Below are 13,801 nucleotides of genomic sequence, written 5' to 3'. Positions count from 1 at the left end.
TAACTAAAAATATCGAAAAACGTTATAGAACTTTTTTATTTCTGATGAAAAGGTGACTAACACTTACAGTTTTTTCGTTACTACTATACTCTCATATTTCCATTCAAAGTTCTAAAACTGATTGTGATCAATTCAACGAGTTCTATAAAAATAGACAGCTTCTCTCGTGGGATGAATGGAAATCAGTTGTCCCAAATCGACTCGGAAAACTTCACCAATAGGAGATAAGACAGAACTAAATGAAATAATTCACTTCAGTTTTGATGTAATTTGGAAAACGTTGTTTGGTTATTTCCGTTAAAAATATCCAAAACTGTCGTAGAAAAAACCAATCTGAATAGAGTGGGACTTAAAACAGAAAATGTCGAAAAAGTTTCAGTAAATTTTTGGGGCTTAAAAACATCAAACAAAATACTTCACTGCATTATAGTTTTGTTGTGATTGCTATACTTTAAAAATTGGAAAAATTAAAACTCAATATAATCAATTTTGTGGATCTTGATAGGCACTACAAAAAGGGTTCTTGATGCATTTTTTCATGAAGTCAGTAGTTCTGGAATTATTTGCAAACTATTGAAAAATCGAGAAACGGACTTTCCCAATCTTCAAGCGTATTCGTAATATTATTAGGTTGATTCATAAACTTTGTCCATTTTTATGAGTCTACTTCAAACTATAATGTCTCAAAAAATACTCATTCAATCTCATCAAAATCAGCGCTATTTGAATCAGTACCCCTCTGCCAACGTAACACAAGTCGATCAATTCTTCCGTCAGCTTAACAACTGGATACTCGGGATTCGATGAAGTCGACAAAAGCCGTTTTTGCTTGGCCCTGATTGGCGAAGGTTCATCCGATGGGAAAGTTATCGAAATGCTTGAAAAGATGGTAGTCGGTTGGCGGGAAATCTGAAGAGTATAGTGGGTCAGGCAGAACTTCGGTACTCCATTCATTCAATTTTCGGACGGTGATTTGCGAAACGTGCGGACAGGCATTGTCATGGAGTTGGATCGAACCTCTTCTGTTGACTAGTTCTAGCTGCTGCTGATGCAATTTTCGATACATTTCGACGATTTCCTCACAATAGGACTATGCTGTGAAGGTTTGGCTCGTTTGCTGAAAATTATAGTGCTGCTGATCAAATTGCTGTAATTATTAACTTTTTTTGGTGGATTTTCGCCTTTGGGAGGTCTTAGGGTGGTTCATCGGTATCCAAACACTGTTTTGAATATCTCCTGTTTTCGAAGAAGATCCACTTTTCATCACAGTTGACGGTACGATCCGATGGTTTTGATTCCGTAAAAGCAAAAATCAGATTTCGGGGCGTGACAATTTCTGTGGATCGTTCATATCGTGGGGCACCCACTTTTCGAGCTTCTTGACCTTTCCAATACATTTTATATCATCAAAAATCGCATGGGAGCTAACGCTCAGTTCTTCCGCCATCCCACGCACCATTTGTAATAGGTCAGTCTCCACCAGGATACTGTAGGTAAATAACTTCGTGACTCATCTTCGAAGTTTAAATGTCTGAAACGAATTTTGCCAACCAACGTCATCAACACTATCATTAACAGTTTTAATCTTCCTCTTTGAAGATGATCACTTAGTGATTGAAAAACGTGTCAAAGTGTTAAAAATAATTTTTGGTGTTGGGAAAAAACTCCAGTAATATTCAACACTATCATTGTAAATTGCTTGGTTAATTTTGCAGACCGTTTCTGCAGTGCTTTGGTTCAAACGACATAATATAGTAATGAGCTAAAAAATGTCAAAAAATAAAAATTTGGTAAAAAATGAACAGTATCAATCTATAGTCTATACATAGAGTACAAAATTCCGATCAGTTTACACTACGATACAGTAGAATAAATACCTATTTAGAAATGGAGCTACAAAAACACATGACATCAACATGGATGAAACAACCTAATAACATCACTGGCACCTATTTATTATTGAAAAATCGTATGAAGTTGAGTTCATTGAAACTACGATTTGGTCTACGTTTGATAGTAGTAATTGAAAGCCTTCGAAGGTCTAAAGAGTATGTGAAGAATATACAGAATGAACACTCCGACTGCCATCATATCCATTGCCGAACTCCTAAACTATATAATTTTCCTTGTGAGGCACTGTTTGGAACCTTTGGTATAGTAATGAATATTACTGGAGTGTTCTCCAAACACCAAACCGTTATTTTAACACCTCAAGGTGTTAAAATAACGGTTTGGTGTTGGGAAAAACTCCAGTAATATTTAAATAGTTTCCCCTTAACTTCTTCACCCCCACAAAGACTTCCCTGCTAGCTCCCGATCTTCATCTTCGCCAACTGATCATCAACATCCATAACACACGAAAATAAAAAAAGCTCAACTTACTTTTTTCAGTCTCTTGCATCTTGAAAAATTATGAAATTTTAACAAAGGGCTCTTCTAGAACTTCATTTATAAAAACACTTGATGGAAAACCTTTCTTTGTAGTGATACTTTTTTTTCATTTTCTTGGAATTGAACAGTATCAGAAAAACAATTTTAATTTTTTTCACCCAGTGAATCAATCGTAAGTTTTTTTAATTAGATTTTCAATGATTAAAAGATTGACAGAATAGCGATTTATCTAACGAAGGTTTTGTTCGGCGGCGGTTTTATTTCTTTCCAAATAGAAAGATCACCTTGAACGGAAAATAGGAATATATATGGTGCTATGCATTCACAGAAAAATATTTAGGAAACGATTATACAGGGCGTTCCAACGAAAACTTGACCCCCCCAGAAGTCAAAAACGGACATGCAATCGAAAATTTCAAGGAACACGTCAATTTTTATTCCTAGGGGGACTGATTCTGATATGAAAATCATACCCGAAACTTCACTCACATGCGGTTAACAACTACACCACCTATTTTTGTCAACGGCATGGGGAGTCGAGTGATACATCATTTATTTGAAAGGTATTTTGTCTCTTAATTACTTTTGTAATTTTTTTCGAAATTGGTTCGTTTGTTATTGAGAAATTGAACGTTGAACGTTTTATTTAAGGAAAACAGAAACTTCGCTGTCGTTCATTTTAATGAGAAAATCAACAACAAAGAATATCAGGGGAAACAAAATCAACGGATAAATTGTTCAGAATGACCTCCACCTAGTTCCATACAATAATACAGTCTACCCTCGAAAGCGTTCCATACATGTTATTCAAGATGTCCGGAGTCAGCAATCGGCGTTCTTGAACAATTCTCTATCGCAGGTCTTCTAGATTTGTTGGCTTGGTAGAGTACAATTTCAGCTTCAGGTGTTCTCACAGACTTGTAATAGATTTGAGTATGTGTCTCCATTGAGATTACCTTCAATGAAGAATGGTCCAACAATATGATTGACAAGAATGCCGGCCAGACATTCAATTTTTGTGTAGTTTATGAATGTGTTTCCATCACCAAAATGGGATTCGCATCGCTCCAGTAACGACAATTATGTCGATTTACTTCACCATTCTACAGAAAAAATATGTATTGTATTCTGTTATTGGTCAATTTTTCGTTGAACATCTCACAAAACTGAAGTCGACGATCAGGATCATCTTCGTTTAATTCCTGAACTAGATTTATTTTGAAAGGATGGAAGTTGTAGGCTTTCAAAATCCGAAAAACACTGGTAGTTGATACACCATGCGCTCTAGCTACTTGTCTGATGATACTTCAACTCCGTCATTTTGGATAGGACGGGATACTTCATGTTTTCTGTTGTGAACAGAACCTGAATTTCAAAACTTATCCATTAACCGTTAAACGTATTGATGGCTCACGTTGTAACCATGTTGGGATACAGTGAACAAGGATGAAGTGACAGTGACCAACTATCCACTTTTTGTTCTGCGACAAACTAGATTCAACAAAAACTACCAGTGCAGAAAAAGTTAACAGTTTACTAACAATTAAATGAATTCTAAAAATCTAGAAGACGTGCGACAGATAATTGTTCGGGAATGCCGATTTCTGACTCCGGACATCTTCAATAATGCAAGGAACGCTTTCGAAAGTAGACTGTATGTATTATTATGGAACCAGATGGAGGTCATTTTGAAAACTTTATCCGTTGATTTTGTTTCCACTGATATTATTTGTTGTTGATTTCCTCAATAAATTGAACGACAGCGAATTTTCTGTTTTTTTCTCAAATTAGACGTTAAACATTTAATTTCTCAATAATGAATGAACCATTTCCAAAAAAAAAATACAGAACTGATAGATAGAGTGATAGATTATTAGGTATCCATGTTTAAAATATAAACTCACCTTAGAGTGCGGTTTCAATTTATAAAGTCCTTTCTGGCACCATACGTTCAGGCATTCCATATCACACCATTATCACGCGTTCACTAATGTATTTGCGAAAGACACAATAATTAGGATCTCCATTACGTTTTGGGTCTGTTGGATATTATCTGGTTATCTAAATAGACGGCATGAATGAAGTTAACATGATATTCATATGCGGCATGTTGAACTGGAATGACAGATATTGATTTTTCCCCTGTGAAATATTTTTACACCACAATAAAAATGAGTAAAATTACATGGTTCGAGGTTTACCGATAGCAATTATAGGAAGGGTCAATCAGAGAAATGGTTTGATTTGAAATAAAAATAATTGATTCGATTCATTTTTTAGTGGAAATGATCGAGAGGTTATAATGACATTGAATTAAATATTAATAAAATTTTGATTGTAGTTCATTCAAATGAATATGATTAATCAACAATTTGAAAATTATTCTTTTTCTAACATTTCACTGGTTTGGTTAATAGACAAATTCCATACCAAACGAAAGTATGAAGCCTGTAGAATAAGCAAACGTTAGGTTGACTGTTTTTTTTTCGTCACAACTCTTGAGTAGGCAGGTATAAACAGGTAAATCGATACTAGTAACTTGCACTGGTCAGGTTAGTGAATTGAAGTTAAGTTGAAATAAAGATTATTTCATTACAAACACTGTAGTGGGTTGTATGCGAAAAATCAGGTTGTCGAGATTCGAAAAGTGAAATATTGCTGCGAGTGAATACGTGCGACAGAGAGGTCCCAGCGAACCATCCCATGTAATAGAGGAGGACACAGAATTACAGATATGTGTAGTTCTTCATTGACTGAAAGAGAGTGCACATGCTATTTGTCCGTCAAAGAGGGACGACACAGAATTGTGAAAATGAAAAGGATCGCGATAGACTCGTAAATAGTTTAAAGTAGCTTATCGCTAAAGTAAACATCGAAAAATTGACAAAAAAATGGTTTTTGTGTCATTCGGATGATGGTGTAATTGATTTTTTTTGTTTTTATTTTGTTTGCTCTTTGTTTGCACTCACAATGGAGAAGGAAGTCCACAATGAATTGCCTTTCTTAGACGAACTGGTGAAGAGGACCGACACTAAATGGGAAACTTCTCTATATCGAAAACCTACTCACACAAGACAGTATCTGAAACAGAAATCCAACCACCATCAATCGACTAGGAGAGGAATCATCAAGACTCTTCTAGACCGTGCTATCGAGCTCTGTAATACAAAGGAAGGTCTCGAAAAGGAACTAGGCATCATCAAAAATGACCTGTAACGGAATGGTTACTCCAGAGTGACAGGCTTTAGCTAGAAGACATCAAGAGCTCCACAAGAAAGAGAAGCCGCCACAACCAGTACTTGTACTTCCCTACATCAGAGGATTCTCGGAAAGGTTAAGAAGGATTGGGTCCAAGTAAAACATCAGGACCTGTTTCAGATCTGGGAAAACTATCCGTAGCAGCCTCACGAAAACTAGGCCACCAAACGCGGACTGCGATTCCAAGAATTGCATTTACCGGATACCCTGCGAGTGCGGAGAATCATACATCGGTTAAACTAAGAGGCCATTGGAAGTTCGCATTGCTGAGCACAAGATAATCCGGAATACCAGAGCATGTTTGGACTCATCAACATAACATCAAGTGGACTCAAGTTGAAATCATCCACAAGGAGGAACACTGGCTCAGGAGAAAATTCAAAGAAGCCGCGTATATGTTATCCAACAACGCATTTAGTCAAGCTAGCGTAGAGATACGTAATATATGGAAACCTCTAATCATGCGGAAAACGACCAACTCCCGCTAAACGGTCATCTCCCGCCAAACGGTCATCTCATGCTAAAACCAATGAAGCGGAGAGAGGGAAGAGGTAATAGGTGAAAGCACTTGAATGACCTATAAATAGTCGGATCTCGGAGGAATAAGTCCATTTATCACCAAAAGACGATTGTGGATACTAACAATCGAAACGTCGTGACGTAATTTGGTTTGGAATATTTTAACTTTTGATTTTCATTTTTTGTTAATAATATTTTTAATTTTTTTAAATTTTCAGCTTGTATAAATATTTCTATTTTTTATTTGTTTTGGTTGTTGCTTGTATGTTATTTCTTTGTAATTTCAGTTTTTTGTCTAATAAAGTTGTTATTTTTTCGATTAATTTTTTGACAGATTTAGGGATTTCAAATCAATTTATATTATATTAGACAATGGAAGTCCAAACTGATGAAATATATCGATTGACCTGTTTATATCTGTCTACTGATACGGGAAAAATTAGTCAACCTAACAATTGCATATTCTGGGATCCTATACTGATTCATTTGTTTCAAAATTGTGTTTTTCGATGTCTGGTAACTTCTGTACAATTTATCTCTCCTAATATGAAAAGAAATGTGTTAGTTTGACCTCCATTTCACTCCAGTGCGGTGTTGTGTCAGCGTTCAATGGCGAATAGATAGTCCAATAAAATTAGATAAAAATAATTCACTACTTAAAATTATCCATTTGAGACACTTCGATTTTTCGTTATTCCTTTTCTCGGGAGAAACGTAAACCCTTTTCTCAAAAGAAAAAAACATATTCTTTCAACATTCAAGATAGAAAGGATGAAGTGTTTGGCATATTCATTAATATCCTCACAATGATATTTTGAAAATAGGACTGTCAATAGTATAACTACCCAAAAACTTCAAGGTTAGCAGAAACTCACTGAGTTGACCAAAAAAAGCAAATCAAGTAACATGGGTTACACGGGAATTATAGTCAATGAAGAAGTTGAGGTGTTCGTGAAAGAGAGACAGAGAATCTCACTCTCGGTCAAGATCTTTCTACGGACTCCCAAAAAGTCACTCAAAAATTCAGAAGGTAGAAACTTAAAATGGTTAGGAAGATGAAAACTTTTGTCTCACCGCCAAAAAAGCTACTAGGATCAAATGTAAAAGTCCTGAAAATGATAATGGGACTCTTTACAGGCAACTACTTACTAACGTATCACTTCAGGGCAGATTTCACAGTGACTGAAGCTAAAACTATAGAAAACTTGGTTCATGATTGCCGAACAATGATTTGAATCACAATAAATGAACAATAACGGAATCATAGCTAACTTGAGGTCCCCAAGAATGTTTTCAAAAATATGAATTAGAAAAGCTAATCCTGGCTATTATGACAAAATTTCATATGAAACATTATGATCTCAAGGGAACAGAATCATTTCGTGACATGATATTTGAAACATTGTTTTCCTTTTCAAGCGAAGAAATTTTTCTGTTTATATTCCATAGGAAGTATCAGTAACTCATCACTATTCTATCACCTCACCATGCAACTCATACAAAAGACTGTAAATTTCAGAAAGAGCAATTCAGTATTTTCGGGTGCTGAAGACAACTTTCCAGGCATTTCATTCGTCACATACGGAAACAAAAAGAAGTATTTTAATTGTTGTAGAGAATACATGAATTGATGTGTGGGAGCTGGAATGTGTAGAAGGATTCAAAGCCTGTTCTACATCTAGCAAAATATTGTGAAGAATCAGAGTCGACATCGTCGTACCAATTGAAATTACAGTGGAAAATGTGAATATCACGGATCATCAGCAATTTGCTAAAGCAGCAGCACATGCAATTGAAAAAAAATAGTGCTATCCCAAACTGCTAATTTTTATCAAATTTAAAAAAAATCATTTATGTTCATCTTTCACTGACATTACTTCACTTCATCTCCTTGTTCTAGTTTCTCCTTTTATCAATTGATGTACCAGTTAATTAATGCTTCCGCAATCACGTTGACATAAAACAATTGATTTTAAATTCCTCCGTGCGACTTTCATCTTCTCTTTAATGTACGTCTGATTCTAATTCTTTATTATATCCATTTCCTGTCTGAACCTATAATAACTGTTATCCATTCATATGTTTCATTACGGGTTAATGAAAGGTGAATGAAATTCTTGTTGGGAGTTTAAATAAATATGAACATTAAATCTATTGTCTGTGTATAGGATGTGAAAAGGAATTTTAAATTAGGCGTAATGATTTGTTACAGTCTATTTAGATTTTCATTTTTGTTATAAGCTGATAATAATTGTCAAAAAAATTCTGAAATTTTTTATTCATTTTGTATCTCTGCACAGAATTTTACAAAAACTAGTTATAACTCGTGCAAGAACTGACTTTTTTTCAGGACAGAAAACAAGCAGTACAGGAAAATCCTTAAGGCGCTCTAAGAGCGGTGCCTGTGCGAAAGTAGCGATTCATGTTGGATTTGAACCACTGGAGAATAAATTCATTTGGCAAAATGTTCTTAGGAAGTTCATTCCACATACACGCAGCTCTCCAGATAAAAAGTTCTCAAGCAGTGAAGTTCGAGCTGTACTGAGGTGAACCTCAAAACCATGAGCAGCCACAGTCCGTCGCGTATTTCTCATGTGTAACGCTCTTGGTGGAATCAAATGTGCCAAGTCACTTGAACACCTCCCGTTAAAGTATCTATAAAAGAGAGACCAATATCCAACTTTTCTTTGATGTTCCAGACTATTAAGGTTACAAGTGATGTTCGAGTCTCCAATCAGGCGGTTGGTTTTTTCTGGATGGTGTCCAGCAGGGGCTGTATCTATATCTAGAAAAATTAATTGAATTCTAACTAAATACCAACCCTGTTTTTCCACTTAGGCACTCGAATCCTCATGACAAAAACTAAGTAGTAGCATCTATTTTTTATATTGATGTGAATCTATGATCTATTCAATTTGGAAAATAAGCGGTTTTTTAATCGAATTGTAACCACTCTTATATCTAATGGCATGTTATTAAACTCTCATCTGATTCTCTAAAATAACATCTATAAAGTGGAAGTTATATCAATATTTAAATTATTAAAGTGAGGGGAGACGTAATGTTTTTCTTGAGAACTTCAAATCTTTCAAAAAGTCTGTCAATCTGTCCTGTTATCTACTGTCAAATATCGTTGTGTATAGTAGATTATATTTGTACTGATAATACGTTCAATTCGACATTTTCCGATCTCGGCTTCTGTTTGGCATTTGATCAACATATTCATACATACTCAGTATTTCAAAAGCCGATTTAAAGAAACACAAGCCCACATATGAATAAAGATGAAGTGGTGAATCACATATATTTAAGGGAGTCTCAAAATACTCGCATCAATTTTGTTTGAACCCTTCACTTTGAATTGATATGAGAAAATTGTTCCACTTAGATTTACTTCAACTTTTCATGTGTTGTTCTTAATGATAAAATTACTCGTAAGCTGAAGTATGTTAGTCACACAACTTTTCAAATACTCATAAAGTTTTGTTCGAAATTTTATACTTTGCTGAGTTTCCAACGAATCAGTTTCCAAAATGTTGAGTACATTTGTTTTCTAGTAACATTCAAAATTTTCTTTCAGAATACGATTCATAATCATATTGGCCACTTCAAATTTTGTCAGGAAAGAATGATTGGAATTGTCTGTGAAACATTTATAATATTTTCTGAATAAACATTTTTGAAAGTTTAAGTTACGTGCGATAATGAAAGTAACTAGAAGTGGGATAATAGAAACAATCGGACGTTCAACTTGAAAACAAGAAATTGACATCCACCTTCAACATAACGCGAAATGACCTTGAGTTGAAATCTTGATGATTGAAGTGACCAGCACTCTATGGAACCCACACAAATTCATATTCCAAAAAGTTCTCCATTACGTAGCAATGGTAAATATTTTAATTCGAAATTATGCATGAAGGTTTCGTGAATGTATTCCGTAATGACATGTACTGTGATCACTATTAACTCCAAAACACGGCCGGGGTTGAATAACTTCACAAACACACACACATAATATGTTACTTATTCATAAATACATTGTTGGACGAAAACCGCGTTACGCGAGTGGCCTGCTATGTTTAATGAAAGCGGTGTTGAACTGAGGGTATTAAAAGTTATACCAGAGTTTATTCCGTTCAAGAGAGCGCTCTCTCATGATGCATGAATAATAATGTCTACTATATAGTCTCTTAATACGAACGATGTTCGTGAGCATATTTAGAGAGAACGCCGCCGTCGTTTTGGAAATGTTTTCATCTGTTTGAAGTAATCAGGAAATCGGAGAGTTTTGTGATGGAAGTGGTTACATAAAACATATTTGGTTTTCAACATTGTGGCACATGGAAAAATTGAATTGGAAATTGTTCTGAAGAATAGAAAGGATGCACAACAGCTTTCCCCTTTTAATTATGGACTGTAATCAATATTACAAAGGAAATTGTGGAGGGATTTTGAATTTACCATGGTGGTGGGACGTTTGGGTTGGGGTTGAATGGTGATCCTCAACTCGCACAAGTTTCGACTAATAAGCGGTCGTTGTAGGGACAGCTGTTAACGTCCCCAGATTAACAGATTATGTAATCAGGAAGATATAAAAAATTATCAGGAGTGTCCAGATCTCAGCAAGCCAAACGCACTTATAAAAGAACTCTCTCGAATATGTCCCTCCACATCCTGTTGTAACGAAAAAAACAAGTGGGGACCAACTCAGATTATTGAATTCATCCTTCGAAGAATTAGGTCAGAACAGTTGGAATTTGTGTCCACGGCCACATGACACCGAAGTGTACTTTCCACAACATTATTGGAAACGCGCACATCACGTGTAAACTTGACATCGAAGAAAGGTTAGGGATTTGTCTCTATTCTATAGATACTTTCACGGCAGGTGATCAAGTGACTTGGTATATTTGATTTCACCAAGAGCGATAAAAATCAGAAATACGCGACGGACTGGAGAACTGCGTTTATGTGGAATGAACTTCCTGAAACCCTTTTTCCAAATGGATGTAATCACTAACGATTCAAATCCAATGTGAATCGCTACTTTCGCACATACACCGCTCTGAGGGCACCTTGAGGATTTTCCTAAAGTGCCTGTGTTTTGTGATTAAAAAAACTAACTTCTCAGATATAATCACAATCGAAGGATAATGGATTATAAATAAACTTTGGATGAAAGCTAGAATATACAGATAGAAGTTTTCTATACAGATATCCTGAAATATGTAAAAAACGATTATTTGAGTACTCAAAAAACAACGAATGGGAATTGTAACGAATCTGAAGCTGCCCCCGACCAGTACGCCGGCCGACTTTTGAATCAAACAAATGACATCACCGCGAAAGAATGCAGTCGAGAATCGCCGGTTAAATTCTAGGATCGAACCGACTACAGATTTCTAGAAAGGACCGATATAAGCACGTCTTCCCGGCCCAAGAGGGCAGTTCAGAAAGTAAATCGCGGCTAAACAAGAAATTCAAATAGTGGAAATAAATTAGGCGTTAGCTGAGTGCTGCAAATAAATTAGTTTGTGAATAGTGAAATATTGTTGGAAATAAATTTGTTTAAGACAGTGAATTCTTTAATTTGTTACAGTATTCTCATAGACATTCAGGCTGAACTCATTTTTGAACACAACAGTGACGTCGTCACTGATTTATAAAGAACTTGCGGGCAGGAACATATTGACATCAAACTGGTTCGAAATCGGGATCACACATCCCGGATTGAAGGGTTTCAAAATATTATATTAGCTATTACATTAGCTTTTTCAAGTGATTTGTCTCACAAATCACTTGAAAAAGCTTATGTCTAAGCGAAACATGTGATATATTTTTCAAATAAAGTTTGTGAAGATCAAATCGTTGAGGTGTAGTTTTTGAAAGAATGACATATAATAAGAAAAATATGGCAGTTGGAGTATTATAAAGGTCTGGTTCTACATAAAAATTTGGCAAATTCTTCAATATTTATTAGAAATCGTTCCTGACTTTGATGAAATAATATGTGGAGCTTTTGTTTCTTGCTAAAAATAACACAGAAAGATTTTCAGACTGCATTATTAGCTTCAATTTAAAACAGATATCATGAAAATTATAGAAATGAGGAACAGTTTTTTACATATAGAAATTTTAAACGAATCGACAGAGATCATTTTCTGCAGCTGCTGTTATTATCACCCTTCGATGACATTTCGTTTTTCAGGATGTTAATGACAAGGTTAAATATTTAACTGATTTGATGCTACTCATATTTGATACTTTTGTGCCAGTGAAAAATGTAAAAGTAAGGAAAGTTCAACAACCATAGTTCACTGATAATGTGAAACTGATAATACGTCTAAGGGATAAAGCTCTTAGAAAATTCAAAAACACTAAGAGCGTTACTGATTGGAACTATTATAAATTACTGAGAAACCAAACCAATATCATGATAAGAAATGATAAAAAAGCGTATCTTATTCAGGTTATAAGTGGTAACCATAGTAATAAATTATTATGGAATGAACTTAAAGACATTAATATAGGTACATTCCCGTAAAAAATAACTTGCCAGAAAGATTTAATGATTCTATTAAAATCAATAAATATTTTTTGAGTAATTATGACCAATATTTTGTACCTAGTAAGTAGTTATCAAATTATTATAACAGTAATTTGAAAAATAATATATCTATTGACAAATTTCGCTTTGCGGCGGTAACAGAAAATATTGTTTACAAATGTATTTTACAAATAAAAACAAGAGCCATAGGTTCAGATAAAATTAATATAGATATGCTACTTCTTTGCTGTCCTATAGTACTACCATATCTCACTAATATAATAAATTTATGTTTGTAAAACAATATATTTCGTAAAATACTGTCTCCTCCTAAAATATCTAATCCAAATACTTTTAAACGATCTGCGTGCCATAAGCCTGCTACCTACTTGTTCAAAGGTTTTGGAAAAAATAATGAGTTTTCAAATCAAATGCTATCTAAATCTCTTTAATATTTAACCAATCAACCAGTCAGGATTTCGTAGAGAACACAGATGTACAGCTGCTCTCTTGAAAATAACTGAAGATATTTTTGAAGCTGCTGACATAGGTAACACGACTGCTTTGATACTTAGACTCTTCCAAAGCTTTTGATATCATTAGTTATCCCATTTCATTTGCTATTGTGAACTTCATTGAGTTCTTTGAACCTGATATAAATTTAATTGAAAGCAATTTTAAAGATCGTTCATAATTCGCAAAAACTTGGAAGGGAAAGTCAGGCAGTAAATTAACTAAATTTAGAGTGCCTCAGGGATCCATACTTGGACCCTCATTATTTTGCGTAGACACTTGTGATCTAGTTTCTGTTTCAAGATATTGTAATTCACATATGCTGATGACACACAACTACATCTATCATTCAACCCTAATTACGTTGCTACTGTTGATCGAGAATTGAATAAGATCTAGCTCGTCTTATTTTAGCATCTGAAGCTCATAACCTCAAAACCAGTTTGAACAAAACTAATCTGCTAGTTTCTGGTACCCATGGTAGCTTGGTGGAAATATATAATATTGTTATTGGTGATACAGTAATATGCCCCAGGAACGTGGCAAAAAGTTTAGGTATCGAAAAGGACG

General features: G+C 34.8%; 1 protein-coding gene across 3 annotated transcripts in view; it reads right to left on the bottom strand.

Moving 5' to 3' along the window:
- The window catches only part of Epac (Exchange protein directly activated by cAMP), a 757,111-nt gene that overhangs the window by 316,598 nt on the left and 426,712 nt on the right, over positions 1 to 13,801 (bottom strand). The window contains exons 1-2 of one of the 3 annotated variants that reach the window (XM_074175398.1): positions 9,945 to 10,257; positions 4,296 to 4,506 (exon numbers count right to left, since the gene is read on the bottom strand). The exons of 1 other annotated variant lie outside the window; for it this stretch is intronic. In XM_074175398.1, coding sequence (XP_074031499.1) covers positions 4,296 to 4,355 — 60 coding nt within the window. In that variant the 5' untranslated portion in view covers positions 4,356 to 4,506; positions 9,945 to 10,257. Of the gene's footprint in view, positions 1 to 4,295; positions 5,243 to 9,944; positions 10,258 to 13,801 lie in introns of those variants that run through there. One more of the 3 variants, XM_074175397.1, reaches the window with a different exon arrangement.

Source organism: Leptinotarsa decemlineata, unplaced genomic scaffold (genome assembly GCF_025532065.1).
Source record: "Leptinotarsa decemlineata unplaced genomic scaffold, Ldec_3_MD MMD2_tig00001019_RagTag_RagTag, whole genome shotgun sequence".
NCBI classification, from domain to species: domain Eukaryota; kingdom Metazoa; phylum Arthropoda; class Insecta; order Coleoptera; family Chrysomelidae; genus Leptinotarsa; species Leptinotarsa decemlineata.
Note: the sequence above shows the minus strand (reverse complement) of the source record. Positions and strands in the feature narration are given on the sequence as shown.